The sequence below is a fragment of the Centroberyx gerrardi genome, chromosome 13 (genome assembly GCF_048128805.1).
Source record: "Centroberyx gerrardi isolate f3 chromosome 13, fCenGer3.hap1.cur.20231027, whole genome shotgun sequence".
Taxonomy (NCBI): domain Eukaryota; kingdom Metazoa; phylum Chordata; class Actinopteri; order Beryciformes; family Berycidae; genus Centroberyx; species Centroberyx gerrardi.
In genome coordinates, this window is record NC_136009.1 from 19,938,843 (window position 1) to 19,956,953 (window position 18,111).

General features: G+C 41.1%; 4 protein-coding genes across 5 annotated transcripts; 2 read left to right on the top strand and 2 right to left on the bottom strand.

Moving 5' to 3' along the window:
- Positions 1-1,577: 1,577 nt before the first annotated feature.
- Positions 1,578-3,991, top strand: LOC139928997 (CCN family member 1-like). Its single transcript, XM_071921734.2, has 5 exons — positions 1,578-1,713; positions 1,825-2,038; positions 2,227-2,568; positions 2,748-2,953; positions 3,115-3,991. The coding sequence occupies exons 1-5, from the start codon at positions 1,660-1,662 to the stop codon at positions 3,415-3,417; spliced, it is 1,119 nt and encodes a 372-aa protein (XP_071777835.2). The 5' UTR covers positions 1,578-1,659; the 3' UTR covers positions 3,418-3,991.
- Positions 3,992-4,080: 89 nt separating this feature from the next.
- On the bottom strand, positions 4,081-12,501 carry LOC139929000 (outer dense fiber protein 2-like). The gene is made up of 17 exons (XM_078287770.1): positions 12,459-12,501; positions 11,918-12,092; positions 11,682-11,808; positions 11,394-11,525; positions 11,164-11,238; positions 10,724-10,795; positions 10,517-10,633; positions 10,234-10,419; positions 10,002-10,111; positions 9,761-9,896; positions 9,290-9,400; positions 8,822-8,926; positions 8,147-8,305; positions 7,575-7,675; positions 7,277-7,439; positions 6,749-6,874; positions 4,081-6,598 (listed from the first exon to the last, which is right to left on the bottom strand). The coding sequence occupies exons 2-17, from the start codon at positions 12,088-12,090 to the stop codon at positions 6,425-6,427; spliced, it is 2,067 nt and encodes a 688-aa protein (XP_078143896.1). The 5' UTR covers positions 12,091-12,092; positions 12,459-12,501; the 3' UTR covers positions 4,081-6,424.
- A 190-nt stretch (positions 12,502-12,691) lies between these two features.
- ift22 (intraflagellar transport 22 homolog (Chlamydomonas)) lies at positions 12,692-14,404 on the top strand. 2 transcript variants are annotated; one of them, XM_071921740.2, is made up of 5 exons: positions 12,692-12,980; positions 13,139-13,221; positions 13,505-13,594; positions 13,771-13,973; positions 14,055-14,404. In XM_071921740.2, exons 1-5 carry the CDS (start codon positions 12,942-12,944, stop codon positions 14,201-14,203), a joined length of 564 nt encoding a protein of 187 aa, XP_071777841.1. In that variant the 5' UTR covers positions 12,692-12,941; the 3' UTR covers positions 14,204-14,404. The 2 variants fall into 2 exon arrangements, with proteins under 2 accessions (XP_071777841.1, XP_078143897.1); XM_078287771.1 differs by having other exon boundaries at positions 12,706-12,739.
- A 112-nt stretch (positions 14,405-14,516) lies between these two features.
- LOC139929002 (ATP synthase F(0) complex subunit g, mitochondrial-like) lies at positions 14,517-16,435 on the bottom strand. Its single transcript, XM_071921742.2, has 3 exons — positions 16,303-16,435; positions 15,800-15,960; positions 14,517-14,706 (listed from the first exon to the last, which is right to left on the bottom strand). Exons 1-3 carry the CDS (start codon positions 16,352-16,354, stop codon positions 14,608-14,610), a joined length of 312 nt encoding a protein of 103 aa, XP_071777843.1. The 5' UTR covers positions 16,355-16,435; the 3' UTR covers positions 14,517-14,607.
- Between the last annotated feature and the right edge of the window lie 1,676 nt (positions 16,436-18,111).

Sequence of the window (18,111 nt, forward strand, 5' to 3'; positions counted from 1 at the left end):
ATTTTCCACTCCAAACCACAACAGTCAGCAATTTCCAGACATCGGTGAATGCGTTGAGCTCATGCTTGTGCGCTGTTCATCTGGCTGAGCTGGCACTGGTTTGAAAGGCCCTTTTCACCTCGGTTAAATAAGAAGTAAGAGGGAGCGCTGTGCCAGTCTGCCTTCCTCAGCATCTTGTTCTCACAGGTTATAATGAGAGGAAAGGCATTTCTCCTGATAATCTTCATTGTTCTTTGATGTGGGTGGAAGAGGATGCTTTTTTTTCCATGTGGTTCTTTCAAAGAAACCTACAATGTTCATCTTGACTGGAATGTTGCTTCAGGCATTACTCAAGCTTTTTGTGTGTGTGTGTGTGTGTGTGTGTGTGTGTGTGTGTGTGTTTTCTCATGCTAGACACACTCATTCAAACCGAACAAAGAATTCCAAAGGTTCAAACATTCCAGGAGGCACTCTTGTTTTGAGATATTGACGTTAAACAAACTCTAATCCATCCACACCCCAATAGATGACTGACAAGAATTTCAGCTGTGACTATGGACTTTTAGCACCAGCAAGGTTCTAAAACTCGACACTGCAGAGGAATATCAGCTTCACCTTTAAATCACCTTTGAAAATACAAACACTGACCATAGACAACGTGCAACAGTCTAAACACTGTTTCAGACCCAGCTGAGAAAGAAACTCAGTTGGTCATAGAAATATGTAGCTTTTCTTTCAATATTTATGTCAAGACTTGTGGTGTCCTGATGTTAATTCCCTTATGGGAACGCTCTCACAAGCGTGGGGCTGACGAAAGGCTTCAGGTATTCAACATTTAAATCATCATTTTGAGCTGCACCGCACTTTTATTGCATCTACATAACACAGTGTAAATGGGATTCATGTTTTTCTTTTTTCCATCCAAGAGTCTGTGCTGTGTCTCCAGTATTGGAATTAATATGAATTAAAACAGGAATGTAATAAAAAACAAAAAACAAAAACAAAAAAATTATAATTATTTAATTAATGTATAATGTGTCTAGCACTAAACAATGCAATGCATTTATTGAATAAGTACTAAGTTCCAGTGGCACTAAGAAAAGAAAAGAAAAGAATAGAATAGAATAGAATAGAATGGGATGAAATGGAATAGAATAGAATAGAATAGAAAAGAAAAGAAAAGAAAAGAAAAGAATAGAATAGAATAGAATACAACACAATGCAATGCAATACAATACAATACAATACAACACAATATATAATACAATTATAGAAGAATAGTTCCTTAAAGAAGGATGGGAATTCTTCATGATAGAAGAGTCAGTTGTGGTTCCACTTAATCATAAAACATATAAAAAATGAAGATTACATGTTTATGTAAATGGAAAGAAACCCCTGGCAGAGTGGGAGCTGGACTGGGTGGATCTTGGCTGACTGAGCGAGGGGAGGAGGGGCAGCTCGGCTCATGGGAGGACGCGTCGAGAAGCATTCCTCTCATAGTTTCTCAACACCTCGTCAGCTCACGCATACGTCACATCTGCTTCTCCTGTGTATAAAAGGAGATGGGGACACCGCAGAGCATGAGCAGATCAAGTCAATCCAGCAAGTAGGCTACATTTCACTGCTTGGCTTGCCATTTGATAGAAGGAGCTTTTCCACCTAAGAACGCACCATCAACTTATGAAGATGTGGACAGTCTTTGCTGTTGTTATCCTCTGTGGGACTCTTACATTGGTGAGGCAGTAATCATTGTTCATTGATGCTGCGTTTATTTAGCTGGTATAAGTTGACACATTTGGAAGTTAACCTTTGACTGATCATGTTTCATCTCATGTCTCACTGCAGGCTTCAGCATCGTGCCCTAAGGAATGCCGCTGTGCTCCTGAGGTCCCACGATGCGCGCCGGGAGTCAGCCTCATGCTGGATGGCTGTGGCTGCTGTAAAGTTTGTGCGCGGCAGCTCAATGAGGACTGCAGCAAGACAGAGCCATGCGACCATATCAAGGGACTGGAGTGCAACTTTGGAGGTGGCTATGGTGCAGCAAAGGGCATCTGTCGAGGTACAAAGACACTACATTGCAAATATTCTATTCTATTCTTTTTTTTATTCTTTATTAAAATGGAACTTTCAACTACATCATTTTGCAGTCATCCTTGTATTGATCGCACTCTAATGTTTTGGTGAAAGTACTTTTTTCAGTTTGCCTTGCACTTCTCATTTTAAACTAACTTCCTCTTCTCTAAACAGCCAAATCAGACGGCAGATCTTGCGAGTACAACAACAAGATTTACCAGAATGGGGAGAGTTTCCGCCCAAACTGCAAACACCAGTGCACTTGTATGGATGGAGCTGTTGGATGCATCTCCCTGTGCCCACGTGAGCTCAGTCTGCCCAAACTGGGCTGTGCTAAGCCCAGGCTGGTCAAGGTGCCAGGCCGCTGCTGTGAGCAGCTGGTCTGCCCCGAGGAAGCAGCGACACGCAGATCGGCAGCCAAGAAGCTCAGCAAAAAACACAGACAGTCTGAAGATGAGCTCACTGACAAGAATGAGCTGGCTGCTGTGGGGAGAGGAGGACTCAAGTCTTTACCTGGTGAGCAGTTTTACAAGTCATCCTCTCTGGTCACATTGTTAAACTCTGTTAAAGTGGATCTATGAAAGTGAAATTACAAAGCTAAGGAAATTGATGTGCAAGTGTTTTATTTTCATTTGACTACCAGTTGATTCATCTTTACACCTTTTTCTAAACTCTTTTGAACTTTTTGTCAACAGCTTTCAGGAGTCAGCCCCTGGGCCGCATGTTGTCCAGAGGGAGGAAGTGTGTGGCCCAGACCACAGCTTGGTCCCCCTGCTCCAAGTCCTGTGGCACTGGAGTGTCCTCCAGGGTGACCAACAGCAATAGCCAATGCAAACTGGTGAAAGAGACTCGGATGTGTGAAATCCGCCCATGCAACCAAATGGCTTTAACCAGCTTGAAGGTATACTCCAAACTTTTTATATCAGTGTTGATTGTCTGCAATAGCTGATAAAGACACATTTTATTGTATTTCATGCTGGTGGATCAGATTGATGAAGTGCCTTGTGAGCACTCTCTTCCTCTATGTTTATAACATTGTTCTTGATCTCTTTTGTCTAACAGAATGGTCAGAAATGTAACCACATGGAAAAGGCCAGCCATCCAGTAAAACTGTCCTACGCAGGCTGCCGTAGCCTGAAGAAGTTCCGGCCCAGGTACTGCGGCTCCTGTGCAGACGGGCAGTGCTGCGGGCCGCACCGGACCCAGACGCTGCCTGTCCGCTTCCGCTGCAAAGACGGAGAGACCTTCAGCAAGAACGTGATGATGATCCAGTCCTGCAAGTGCAACCTCAACTGCCCCCGCAGCAACAACAAACCACCTGCTTTCTACACACACTTCAATGACATCCACAAATTGCAACAGTAAAGGAGACTTTAAGTGGAAAAGAGAAAACATTGTTGAGTGACAGAGAAGTTGGCTGAGAAACATTAACTAATTTGCACTGTTAGGCTGCAGACATCTGTCAGATGAATAAAATTCATCATTTATGATTTTGCTTCATAATATTGGAGCCTCATGGTTTGCTTCTTTGTGAAGCTAGTGTGTTACATTGTAAGAATTCAAATTATTTTTTTACTTAAGCCAAATATGTTGTCCAGATTAATATGCATATTTGTTTTTTAAATCGGAGATTCTTTTGACAAATGGTTCTTTTGACAGTTCACATGCTAACATGGAAATAACAACATACATTATGGCAGCTACTAAATAAGTCATTACATGACATGTCATCATGTTTCTGTATGTTTACTATACTTAATCAATTTATTTATGAGAAATTATATTTTTGAATATCATGTTTCATACTGTATGCATTGTTATATTTAATAATTGTATATTGTACATTAATACTGGTACATTGTCTTGGTTTGGCATCCTGTTCTCTATATTTGTATTATATTTATGTGAAATGTTTAGTTAGACAAACAGTTTCTAATACATCCATCAACTGCCAACATGTCATTTTTATGGTTTTATTGCTTTTATTTTCACAAATAAACACACAAAAAACAATGCAGTTTGCCACTTTATTTTTATGAAAAAAGTGAAAAATCAAAAGGTTTGAATTTGCACTAATCACAGAAAAAAACTGAAATTCTGAAGGGGCTGTTATACACATTTCTGAGTGTCAACTTAATCAGTAGTCTATACTTCCAGACGAACTAGATCCCTCCTGCATCTGGCTGACCCACTTCTGAGCAGACCTACATTTCGAGTAGTTCAGAGAATGACTGTAATGTAAACCTGTGAATGTCTTTCCCTCTGTTGGACAAATGCCGTGTGAGCGAGCTGCAGTATATTTGGTTTTGTGAAAAATGTGATTACAAAGGTATCAAAACCACAGTTTTAACACGTGCAGAATTGAGGAACATGCCACATCATATTGGCTAAGCACAACCACAAACAGTCCTGCATCTGAAATGTGTTCCTCAGACTGCTGACTCCTGGATATTACTGACATTGAATGCTACAAAGTATAGTGCCAGTGTAGATAAATATAATTTAATTCACTTTCCCTCTTAATTTGTCTTTCAAAAACCATAAGTAACGTGATTAAATGCAGATTAAAATGATGTTGCCCATTCTAAACTGAAGTATAACTGTGTGGTGAATGCAGATATGCAGTGGTATTCTTCTGACAAGACTTAAAGTAAACCAAAGTACCAAATGAAAGTTTACACACCAAACACTGTGTGACCTTCAGAGTGGATACAGTGTATGTAACATTGTAGAATCTATTTGTTTTTAATAATTGACTCAGCAGCACTCAGAAAACAGTGCATCCAAATCTTGCAGCTTTTGTAAAAAAAAAAAGACGAATGGCTCATCCAACTCAGTGGAGTCTAATAAGCGCATAAGCTCAGGGTGTGTCTATCATGGTGTTGGATTGTGATAGCAAATTGCCAAAAGTCAGATGTAAGCATATTTTCCAGTAAACAGTGGGGAAAAACAAATTCCCAAAGAATGATCAACAGAATTACGTAAACGGGGCAAGAGCAAGAGACCAAGAACCAGAGCAAAGGGAAGAACAGAGGCGCTGACGCACGCCGAAACGAAGCGGTTCCATCCACTGACAGGGAGCACAATGGAGCTTTGTGTTTGAGAACTTGAGAGGAGCAACGCTTCCTCTGGGGAACAGGTCAGATGCAAGAACACATCAGGGTTTTGCAGAGGACAGGACCTTTGAAAGTTTATTACCATAGATATGGGGCCACGAATCTAGCAACAGCAGCAAAACAAGAAGCTCCAAGTACAGTACAAAGAATGGAAGTCGAGTTCAAATCCTGCCGTCATCGTTTCAGGCAGATAACCGGGCCTGGATCAGTATAAGCTTGGATAATATAAACATTTCCCCAGCAAAAGCATTACACTGAATGCACGAGAGCACACAAAGAGCAGATGTTTAGTCGTCTGGCAAAATATCAGTGTTGACATGTTTCTTACTAAGTATGTTTACAGTTTTTAACCCTGGAAGAGTGTGCTGACAGCTAAACAGCAGATTTTAAACCCAACGCATTTCCATCCCACTCAGAACCAGATTGCACCTATCAGTACAAATGCCAGCACAAAAAGACATTAACACAAGCTGGTTTTCGGGGATCAGTAGGATTACAGTGCAATGAGCGTTTCTGTATGTCAGGGCTCAAAAATTCCCATGTCATCAGATGTGTCAAGCACAGCTCAAGTTAGAGTTACGAGGGTTCGAGTGCCAAGGTTAGGGCGGCAAGCTGGAGCAGGGCATCTTTCATGTTTGCACAAAGCACCATATGACTTATATTGGTTGATTTTGCCACGTGTATACTTGGCTGGGAAACATGCACCAACACCATAGAATTCTGTTTTCTAGTAGTATTAGTATTAGTAATTATTAGGAATTAGGCATGTGTCTGGGTATATAATTATGGGCACAATAAAGTACAAATATGGCAAAAAACAACTTTGATCTAGTCTTATGGGAATAAGATACATTAGCACCAGCAGTTCACAGACCCAAATTTTGCATACACACATAAAGATATCTATAATGTCCCTGGAGAAATGGGCCGAAACAGGTAATGAAACCTCTGAGGCTGAAACAACCATTGGTACCGTTTTGCTCAAAAAGGCTGACAGAAACCTGAAAGAAAAATTGCATAATATTTGAGTTGTAGAGTGTCAGCTAAAACATGACAAATGTGTGTCTGCAAGTGGGTCTGCAAAGATGCATGTTCAAGTCAGTGCAGATACAATTACAAATACATCAAATTTATCAAAAATAAACTTTAATTCCTCTATCTACAACAGATAAAAACTCTTTCCTCCATACACATTTCATTCTCCTGGTTTAAATAGGACTCATACCAAAGGCAAACAGATAAATCCTTAAAAGCAGTCATTTTAGAAAATACGAGGATCCAAAATTCGACGTTGGAAATCCCTCATCAAACATTGTCGCGTAAGAGTTCTTGAGGAAATCTACATAGTTCTGAATGCTTTGCTTGTGGCTCTCTGATTGGTCCAGGCTGAGCTGCAGGTCTTTCAGACGCACCTCAAACTGCTTCTCTGCCTAAAGATCAAGATAAAGACAGTCAGACTGATTTCGGGCGGCATTCACTCAACAGCGACACATCTCAGTTGCCATCAAGGATGAATTCAGTGAAATCTGAGCATGCATGCTACATGATATTTATTTGCATCAGAAGAGCCTGATACTCACAGACAGCTTGCTCTGGCGAAGAAGCTTCAGCTCAGTCTGCCTTCTGCTCTTCTCTGCCTCCAGCTCCAGGATTTTGGTCTGAAGAGCCTCCTCTCTGGAAACAGCCTTGTCTTTTACCTTGCTCACCTGGCCATGGGAGAAATGTAAATTATCCGATAACGTCACATCCTGTGGGCGAGAGCATTTTTCCCTGGAAACACCACTACTGGGTGTTTATAACAGCAAATGTAGCAAGTGTAAAAGCTTTCATGAACTGGGTGTAGACTGACTCACTACTGTGTTGTATCAATCAGTGATAAAGAGTAGTGAAACAGAAATGTATTCATAATAATAACTACTTTATTTTTATAGCACCTTTTATAAATAGAATAGAGTCTTGTAAAATGACACTGAAAAAGAAAGAAAGATATTAATAGGTAGGCATTTACATGAAAAGGTCACGGATTGTTACTTTAACTACAACTTAAACATCATCATGAGATCAATACATTCCTATTCAGGCCCCACCAGACTGCTTCGGAGCGTCACCTGCTGTCTGACGTCTGACAGAGCTGCCTCTAGCTGTCGGTTGAGGGCCTGGCACTCTGCAGAGCGCTGATCCAGCTGCCGGTTACTGTAGCCGAGAGCCTCTTCCTGAGCCGCCAGCCTCCGCACCAGCTCCAGGTTCTCCTGCTGCAGATCCTCCATCTTCCTACACACACACACACACACAAGTACACACAACCACACCCGTTGTTTTAACCAATTCTTATGTTTTAATCTACAGAAAGGAGACATTTGAACTCAAATCTGACCTCTAGATAACGAACATGAGAGGATGTCTTACTTTTGAAGAGAATTTACTTTTTCTTGCAGTTGTGAATTGGCCTCATGAATGGAGTCTTTCATCTCCACAGATGATCTCAGCTTTTTGGCTTGACTGTCCATCTGTGCATGTAAAATAAAATCTTCAGAATTGCTATTTTGATATCATCTGCCTTTGGGCACAAGCAAATGGAGCATAGAAGATGGTTCACGTCACATGCAAATTCCTAATTGGATAAAATAACAGTCCATTTAACACAATTTGCCACAACATTGCAAACAGAAAATGGACAATTTTCAAGTCACCGAGTCAGCATCGCTGATATCAGCCTACAAAGAATTTGTGGGAGACTGAAAAGGAGTCACAAGCACAAAAACACTCACAAATGGATACACGGGTACAGAGGGTTGCAACCTAACTATTTCCACTGCAATCAGAGAACGTTTTATCACAAACATCAACACCAACTCAAAGCAGGACCAGAAAAGAGGACTGGGTAGGAAGACACATGGGGTTTTACTACCACCAAGTGGTCAGATGTAACAAATTACTGCATTTTACATCCTCCGACCACCACAGCTCTTGTTGCACACCTTAACCTGCAGTTGCCTAATGGACTCTGACTTTTCTGAGCACTTCTTCTCAGAGCGTCGCAGATTCTCCTGGCACTCGAGGAGCCTCTGCTCGGCTGCACTCAGTAACTCAGGGTAAGCATTCAGTTCCTCCACTCGCCCCTGCAGCTCCTGCCTGACCTGGGCTCCGGAGGAGGGTGGCAGCAGGAGTGGGGGGTTGGGGACAGACAAAATATTAGCCTAGAGTTCACACACATCTCACACTATACCCCCACTGCGTATAGAAGCATGCAATCGTTTAAAGCATGCAAAATATGCCAAGATTCATCCTTAGACTGAGCATCGGTGTTGTTAGTATAAGTGCTTTGTGATTGAGACTGCTCAGATTTAGGAGGTTTAGTAGATGGATGTTATGCTGCCAAAGAAGCACTACGCCAAACAACGCATTCACTGGCCATTCAGCAGGACGATAAACAGTGCAGAGCTGTACAACCTGTGGTTAAAACCACCGACAATGCTGTTAGAGAAAAAATTGGTTAGAAAACAGACAAAACAAAAAATGAAAGAAATTAGTTACCTGAAATGTTGCTTATTGCTAAATATAGCTGCTGGTATTAATTAGGAATGCTGTGCACATTAATCAAACTTTGCATGACTACAGTGAAAACGTAATAACCTTTTATATGGGGGCTTTACCTTCTCAAACTCTGCATCTTTTCTATCTCGCTCGTTCTCCGTCTCTCTTAAAAGACTCCGATACTTTATCCTCAGATCATCTACCTTGACTTGAAGCTCTGCAACCTAGAAGAAATACACAACAATATACAGTATATTCAAAACTCCTGTGTTCTTCATGCAGTTGACAATTGCAAACTACTACTGGTAATAAATTATGATAATAATGAAACAATCCCAATCTGGACTGTACAATTCTAACAGAAGGCTGCTCAGAAGGAGCTGATAATAATAATCATCATCATCTTTTTTTCTAGAGCTCTTTTCAAAACACTGTTTCAAAGCACATTAAAAAGGAGTACATACAAACAAAAAAGAGATAAAAGGGAGGATAAAGCAGCTTAGCATTTGCCTGGCTGTTGCATTGCTCTACAGGCTATGGTGCTCAGTCAGAGTCTACAGGAATAAAATCAATGAGCGAGTATCAACCTGACTTGTGTACTGTTCGGCTTGGTGTTTCCTCTCCTGGGACAAAACCTTCTCCTCTATCAGCGCAGCCTCAGAATCCGCTAGCTGCTGCTCCAACTCAGCAACAGATGCCTGCAATCACACAAACATCCAAATCATTCTTCTCATCGCAATCATATCAGAGACGGCCTGCTTTACCATTCTTATGGGTATGACAGTGATGTGTCATCATATGAGCTTGCAGCAAGTATTGACGGCATCACTGAAAAACCCTTAATCACTGTAAGGGACGTCCTCTCAGATATTGTGGCTTTTGTGCAATGATTATGAACTACTGGCTGTTGTTTATCTGTTATACATAATTGCCTGCAGAATGCCTGTTTGCACAAAACTGCCCACTGAACGGCTGTACGAGTAATTACAGCAAGGCAGCAAGTTCTTTTAGAGTAGTACATAAACAATTGATGAGAGACAACTGTTTGGCAACTATACCTTGAGTGTTGCATTATTGATGCTGAGGTCTCCATTTTCAGCATTGAGTTTTTCAGCCCTCTGCATCATAATCTTGTTAGCTGCACTGAAATCATCCCTCTCCATCTGTAGCCTCGCTGTCAAGTCTGTCATTTGGCTGCATTGGAGAAACACATTTTACATTTATCGGTGCAAATTGGTAGCATGTTGAATGCCACTACATACTAGAAGGTGTGGAGTATATAACAGAAAAATGACCGACCATTTCAGTAACTCTATCTGAGCAACTAGTCGGTCCCTCTCCTCTGTCATCTGCTCCTGTTGGCTTCTCCAGGACTCCCTTTCCGAACGAGCATTGGCCAGCTGAACATCCTATATGCCAAAAAAAGAGGAAGATTTGAGAGAAATAGCAAGACACTGAACCATCTGATCATCAACAGAAATAAGAAAGACCATTTTTAAACCCAACAATCACTGACATTTTGACCGCATACCTTCTCTCTCAGCTGTGTGTAGCATTTATCAACAGCAGCTTCGAATCTCTCAGCTCTCTGTTTCTGGGCTCGCGTGGCCTTCTTGAGAGATTCCTTGTCCTGCGCTGCCTTCTCAGACAGAGAGGAGATCGCACCTTTCAGATCATCAACCTCCATCTTCTGCTCAGTCAGGGTTCTCTCCAGAGTCTGGGAGAGAGCAGGAACCAACACGAACATGTTATAATGTTACACACTCTTTCTAATGTAGTTTGTTGTTTCTCTGATACACAACAGGTGTTTGTACCCGAAGCTGCACAGTCAGACGATTGTTTTCGGCTTCCTTGTTGCGTAGCTGGCCCTGCAGGTGAGCGCGAGTGGCCTCCACTGACTTGGTCGTGTGAACTGCGCTCTCTATGTTCTCCTATGAAAGTCAACAAGGATAGATGGTTTTGAATGCACTGAATTTGTTAGTGTGTAAACACATCCGTATCAAAACTGATGTTATGCTTACCTGCTCTTTTCTCCGCAGATCCATCAGTTCCTCAACTCTTTTTTCCGTCTCGCTCAAATCTGTTTTTAAATGCTTGTGGAAACAAATGAGAATGAGCAGCACTTAGTTGGTGAAGGGGGACTGGATCAATAATGCATTAAAATAGCCATATTTTTACAAATCCTACAATAGATGCCTTTCTACCACATCTTTCAGTTACCGTATCAATTCAGTACATACATGTGGCTCGGTTGGTGACCCAATCCTTGATGTTAATTTGTCCACCTCTTACCAACTGACCCATTCAAACCACCAAATGAGCCATTAACCTCACATAAGCAGATTAAGCCTTTTTAAAGAGTAAACCTTCTGCCAGGGTGCCACAACTTAAGCACACCAGTGTGCGTTTCATTGAAGGTCTTCCCTTCTCTTCACTGTATAAATGCTAATGCAACACTCACCAGATTTTCGCTTTCCGCCTGTGTGATCTTATTTAGCAAGACATCAATCTGTTTGTCCGTGTCAATTCGATGAACCTAAATTGAGAGATTGACAGAAGTGATTAAAACAAGTTACAGTCAGCATGTCCATCTCCTGTATTTCAGGATGTGAGGTATAAACTGAACTCCTACTATGATACTACTACCATGAGCAGTACACAAGGTTGGGGGTTGAAGGCTTTGTAGCAAACCTCTGCTTCCTGGAGCTGCTTCAGTTTCTGTCGAACAGACTTATTTATTCGTTTAAAATCCTCCAACTTCTCCAGCAAAAGTCCTCTCTGCCTTGTAATTCGGCGCTTATTAGTAGCAGACTGTCTTGAATCCTTCATTGCAAGAGAAGAAGAAGGAAGACTATTAGGGGCATGCAAGTTAAATATACAGCATACTGATGCAAGTGTTTGGTTTCCCACGTGGAATTAAGGCCCAGGTTAGAATCCAATTTGTTATATGTGAAGTTGTAACGAACAAGCAAAACATACGGCAAATTCATCTTCCATGGCATCTTTAAAAGACACGAGTTGTATGGCTGCAGAGTTGGCAGCTGCTTCAGCCTCCATCAGCGTTTTCAGGAGAGGGCTCTTTCCTGTGTCGGCAAAGGCTCCATGACTACATGCAAAATAAGAAGATAAGGGGAATGCCTTGAACCGGTCTGGCTGAAAATCCTGTGCCTGCAGGTGGGTGAATGTTTTGCCCATAGACCCACATAGGACCTTACCAGCTGATGCCACCCTCTGGGTTTCTTGTGTGGAGACTGCTCCGTGCCCTGCTCCTTCTTCCCGCCTCTTGGGAGCCATCCAGATCACCACAACTCAGAGTCAGATCTTCCCTGGTAGAGCTGAACCCGAGTGGGGAGTCTTGGAGTGGATCCTCTGGAGACATGGTTCTCATTACTAACGCCACAAGGCAACGTTAAAAGACAGAGGAGGAAAGGATGTTAGCTAAGACAACGTCAGTCCACCATTATGTGACCTCTCAAATTAGCGGTTTTACTGCATAACATAGCTGGTACATTAACATAACACCTCTCCCTGACGGTCAGTATAGGTTAGGTTGTCAAGCAAGCTACCTATAAGCTTACTCCTTAGCAACACAAACTACACAGCCATGCAAGACACTAGTGCCTGCTTAGTTAGACTAAGAATAAGAAAGCATGCATAAGCAAATTCTTTAGATAGAAAGCTACATTTAACTACAATCTAGTAATAATTTCCAGTAGTAACTAGTACCAGTGAAAATATAACATTATTCTCTCTTACGCTGTCATTTGTCTTGGCTCGCCCTCTGCTACTCCAAACCGAATAGCTCCTTCTTGTAAGGTCTCATACGATTGGTTATTCCTGAGAAAACGTAAACAAACCGGATCGTGGCGTTGGAAAGTCGAATCTGGCTGTTGGGCGTTGATTTGTTCCCTACGGACGAAGTGGGCGGTTCTTCATTTGATTACAGATAGTAACAACCAATAAACAGAGGGATTCAAAGCCGCTCATGGAAACCATAGAAACGGATAGGAAGTTTACTCGCAGAGAATGACTACTTGGTAGCCACACTAACGTTAACAACTAGCAGTGCAACGTTCAGATATAAAACTTAAGTGTTGTTCAACTTTTTGTTCGTCGTATAAATTACTTAGCATAAGCTTAGCATTATCAGTGCTTTAGCTAGCAAGTTTAGCTAGCCAGCTAATGCTTAGCTTCCGTGGCGTTAGCCAGCTAACTCAGCTAAGTTAACGTTAATTGGAAATGTTCAAAGCAAAAATACTTTTAATTGGGCCTAATGAGGTAAGTAAATGCCTCTCTCTCTGATTTCAAAGCATATTTTCACTGTCAGGTTGGTTAATATGTGGTTAGCACATTATACTAGCGTTACCTCTGTCTAAAAGCGTTGGTTCTCTAGTATTGTAACTGGTGTGATTGTTCTAACGTTATGTATCTTTCAGAGTGGGAAAACGGTTCTTGCAAATTTCCTCTCTGACACAACGGAAACTGTAGGAGGAGAGTACAGCCCAACTCAAGGAGTAAGGTAAAGTGGACTGAGATGTTAGCTTTCCACCTTGTACAACCAGGGTTTGGTCCAACTCCTCAATCAATTAAAATAACATTATCTAACAGAATTCTTGGCAAGTAAATTGAACTTGAGTGTAAAATTCATCCACATGATTAGCTCAACCCTCTGTTGATTTCTTTGGTCAGCTGACATACTACAAATCAGTGTCTTTATGCTACAGTGAAGAGCATTACATATAGTCAGGTACCCATGCTATAACATTACAACCAAATGCAGCTGTTGTTTTTATTGTTTAAAGGATATTGGAATTTGAATCACAAAATGAAGGCAGTGGTGACAAATACTCAACATGTGAGGTGGAACTTTGGGACTGCGCAGGGGATTTCAAGTAAGCGTATAGCATAACAAACACATTTTGAACAAATTGAGGTTTAAAAGTTAACTTGTCCTATCTTGTGATATTTCAGATAGGCTTGAATGTAGATGGTGTATTTCTTACTGAGAGTCAAATTTCCTTTCAACTGCATATTACCCAGATATACTCCCTATCCTCTTTTGACACAGATTTGAATCATGTTGGCCAGCACTAATGAAGGACTCCAACGGTGTGGTGATTGTTTTTAATCCTGATGTTCCAAGTCACCTGAAAGAAATAGAGACGTGGCACTCGATGTTCATCTCCTCTCAGGGGCTGCAGGACAGCCAGTGTCTGCTGATAGCTCACCACAAGCCTGGCAGTGGAGCAGAGGAAGGACGGCTGCCTTTAGGTAAGCCTGTTGCAAACCACTCACTGTTCTACGAGTTATGCTTACCATTTCCAGGCTAACACATTCCTTCTCTTTACGCAGCCTCACATTTGAGCAGACTTGCACTGATTCACTCCAACCTGGAGGAGGAGCCAGAAGATGTGAGGCAAGCTTTCCGCAGATACTTGGGCAACGTTGTAAATACACTTTCGGAAAGTAGAGAGCGAGAGGAGATGTCTATCATTACATAGCAGCGAGGCCTAGAAAATATACAGTTTAATGCCCAAAACTGTTTTTCAGTAGCATCCATAATGTACTTTGTGATATTCTTGACAACTTATCATTTGTAAGGCATCATCGATTATACATTTTTGCTCTCAGTCAACTGTGCATAAAAGCTTCCTATACTTCTAGCAGAGTTTAATATTAACCTACATTTAGATTGGTGTTTTTGTATATCATTTGTTAAAATGCAATTTTGTAAATCTGCTGTGAATAAAATACAACCAAACTACTCAAGGTCATTTGCCTTGATATAATAATAAATACTCAAGAAACAAAATGTACTTCTCAAACTATAGACATCTGTTTATTGGAAAATTTGCTGCAACAAGTTGAGCATATAAGTGCAAAAGGAGAAAGAACAGTCCAAAATTCAAACATTGTATCCAATAATGCCTCCTTTGCCAATGCACTCTCCAATATAGAACCACATTAGCACCTCAGTGGTCACCAGTCCATTCCTTATGGCATCCTATGGAAAAAAAAAAAGAAAAAAGAATTCAGTCAGGGATCCTGCTCAAGAAAATTGCTTTTACAACAGTTTCTAGAACTAGAGAAAGTATGGTTCTTTTGTACATTTTACAAATAATTAACATTTTAGCGAGACTTGAAAATAAGAGTTACGGTAGAGTGCAATAAATAAGTCCCATCCAACCAGTGACAGAATACACACTACTCTCCCCCTCTCTTTGAACACACCCTCACTTATGCACTCTTGTCATGCATCAAGGTTACTTGATGCATGACGTACTTTGTTGTTTATGTGCTATTCTCTGCATGACATCATCTGGTGTCATTTCCCAATTAACCTGTGTCTCCTTGTATCATCTTGATGGTTTTTTTTCTCATTAGGGGCAGAGATGGTTTTTAGTCATCCACTCAGGGATTTTTTTGTCTCACCCAGACAGTTTACATTAATTGGCTGCTTCAGTGTTTTAATCATTTGTATGTGTACATAAACTAAACCATGTAAGTGTGGTGTACACAGCACTGATGACAGCTGAGCCAAGGGGGCAACCCTACATCTGGATGTCACACTTTGAAGCACATCAGGTTATACAACTGTGATACAATTGGTTATGTAACAGTTTTGATAGTCGACATAGAGTGCAGCACATTTAGACAATTTGGCTTTATTACTACTATGCTACCCTGATAAAAGTCAAGTGATTTCTACCCTACATGTTTATTTCTGAGCAATGAAAAATGTCCTGTTATGGGCCTATGTACCCTAATGTTCCACAACATGAGAATGGCTTATAGTCTGACAGTACAGGCTAGATTGTAAAACTATTGTAGGCGATATTGCTAGAGTGAACTGTAGACCTAGTCCTGATTCCTGCAGTTGTACCTTTTATAAAATAACCCATATATCCGGGCTATGTAGAGCCAAATCCAATCCTTTCACACATTATTGAATCCTCATTTTGTTTAAATATACCATACTTAGAGACTTCAAACACATACCTATGAAAATGGTCACAAGTCAATTCATTAATTTGGTGAGAATGAACAGCTGATTTAAAACCAACCCCACATAATTAGCTAACCCTACGTGGACTCACCTTCACTGTGGTTTGTGCGAGGCGTCCTGACTGGAAGCTCTTGATGAGGCCCGACGCGGCCTCAATGGCTTTGGGGATCTCAGCCGGGGAAGGAGGGACCAGCTCGACCCGAGCGTAGTACCAAAAGGTCGCTAGACGGGGTTTGGAGTATGTGACAGCGGCTGCAGATGACAACACGTAAACCGTATTAGGTCCAGGAAATACATCTGCTAGTAAGCCATTGCGCCTCAGTTCAGACCAGGTTCAAACGACTGCACCAACTGACATTACTCGACACACCCAGCAAACAAATTGGTCTCATAATTAAAGATTACAATGCAGATTACTTTGCATTCTATGCAAAGGTATCGCCGTGGTTAACTAGTCTGGAGACCTGTTGTCGCTACCAGGCCACACACAAGTTGCTGGTGTACAACTGCTAACATGCAGTAAAGTTAGCTAATCCTATATGCTTTACAATTTTCCACGATCTCATAACTAGTAAAAAGGGCAAATTAACTTACCGCCGACCAAAGTAGGCACTTTGGCAACCAATTTCTGCACTGCCTGTGCCATACTGAAGTCCCAATGAATGACTTTGACAGCCTTGTTTGCCTCAAGAAGACCACCAGGACAGAAGAAGAAGAACTAGTTGACGTAGAAAGACTTCCGGGTAAAAACAATTAAGAAGACTTCCGGGTTATATTTTTCAAAATAAACGTCCCCAAGAAAACGTATTGCACGACTTTCAGAATAAAACAAAGAATATTAAAGGAAGAAAATGTAGTAAATTAAAATACAATTGCGGTTTTTCCACAATCATGGCATTTTCATAGCTTATATTTGTAGCCATATACGCTAAGAAATATACAGTAAACCATGCGATATGAGCATTCATAGTAAGGAACAGACAGGAATGGCAAAAATTAGGCTAAATCACAAACAATGACTAAAACACACACCAACTCTGAAAGTGGTCTGCTATCTTAAAAACATCAATTTAACCCCACAACTATTTCAGTGTCAAAGCAGGATGTTGTGTTTGAGTGTGTTTGTATGAGACAGATTTTTTATGATGATTATATCATGGTCCTTTGATCGTTCATAATTACCAAATTGCATTCATTGTAAAGGAGGGTCTTAAAAGTTACTGATGTTTCAGTGAAACATTTCAACTGCAAAACACTTTTGTCAGAATGCTATTTTGGAGGAAATTGTCGCAAGTAAGTTGGGAGCACTTGATTTCAAAAACATTTTTTTTTTTCTGTTTTGTGTTTTTTTGTGTTTGTGTTGTGTGTCAATTCACCTCTCTTTGGTGTGTGTGTGTGTGTGTGTGTGTGTGTATCACATGGATGACTAAGTCTATTCACTCTCCTCTGACACACAGTAGTTCAGGGGTGATATAGGCCTACTGAACAAAAATCACATCTTGTAGTCTACATACCACAAATCAGGACACTTCCCAGGCAAACACTCAACTAGTAATGCCCTCTGATTTTCACTTTTCAAGAAAATACTAATTTATACATGCAAACTATCTTGTACATACATGCACCAATACAGTTAACGCCTCTTCACCCCCTAGAAGAACAAGACTGTCTGAGTGATGTCAGAGAAAGAACTTAAGGTTACTTGACGTAATATCACCTCATTTCCCAAATCCCTGCAGGACACAAGGAACACACAGGCTTGAGAATGGCATACCTCTGGTCCATAGGGGAGGTGTGGTGCAATTGGAGCTTCCAAAGTTGAATCACTAGAGGGCACTCTCCTATAGGTTACAATACCAAACTGAGAGAGAGAACGGCATCAAATATAGAAAAGGAAACGGTCGTTAGTCAGAACTCACACAGCTGCTGCATCTAAGCGGTTCAGGAGCCAGTACACTGAACTACCTTGTCTTTTGCCAAAGGATTGGTTGAGCAGTAGATTTATTTAATGTAGTTGTAGAATCACTTTATTGATGCCACGATGGGAAAGTGCTTTATCACTGAAACACCACAAGTGATGCAATGCACAGAACAAATCATAATCAGGACACTGCTCTCATGGACAGAGCAGAACACATTGGTAGCGAGCAGAAACACAGAAAATAAGAAACGACTGGTTATGCTAAGAGCAGAGATAACTACAACTACATTTACATTACATTTAAGATATTTAGCTGACACTCTTATCCAGAGTGAATTACAACTAGTGTGTCAGGAGAATGAGCTTCAATTCTTCAATTAGCAAAAATGACAAGCAACCAATTTTAAGCAGTGCAAAGGTCAGGGCCTGTGTGCCCTTGCAATTATTATTCTTGTGAGTGAGCGCTGGGAAAAGAAGTAACT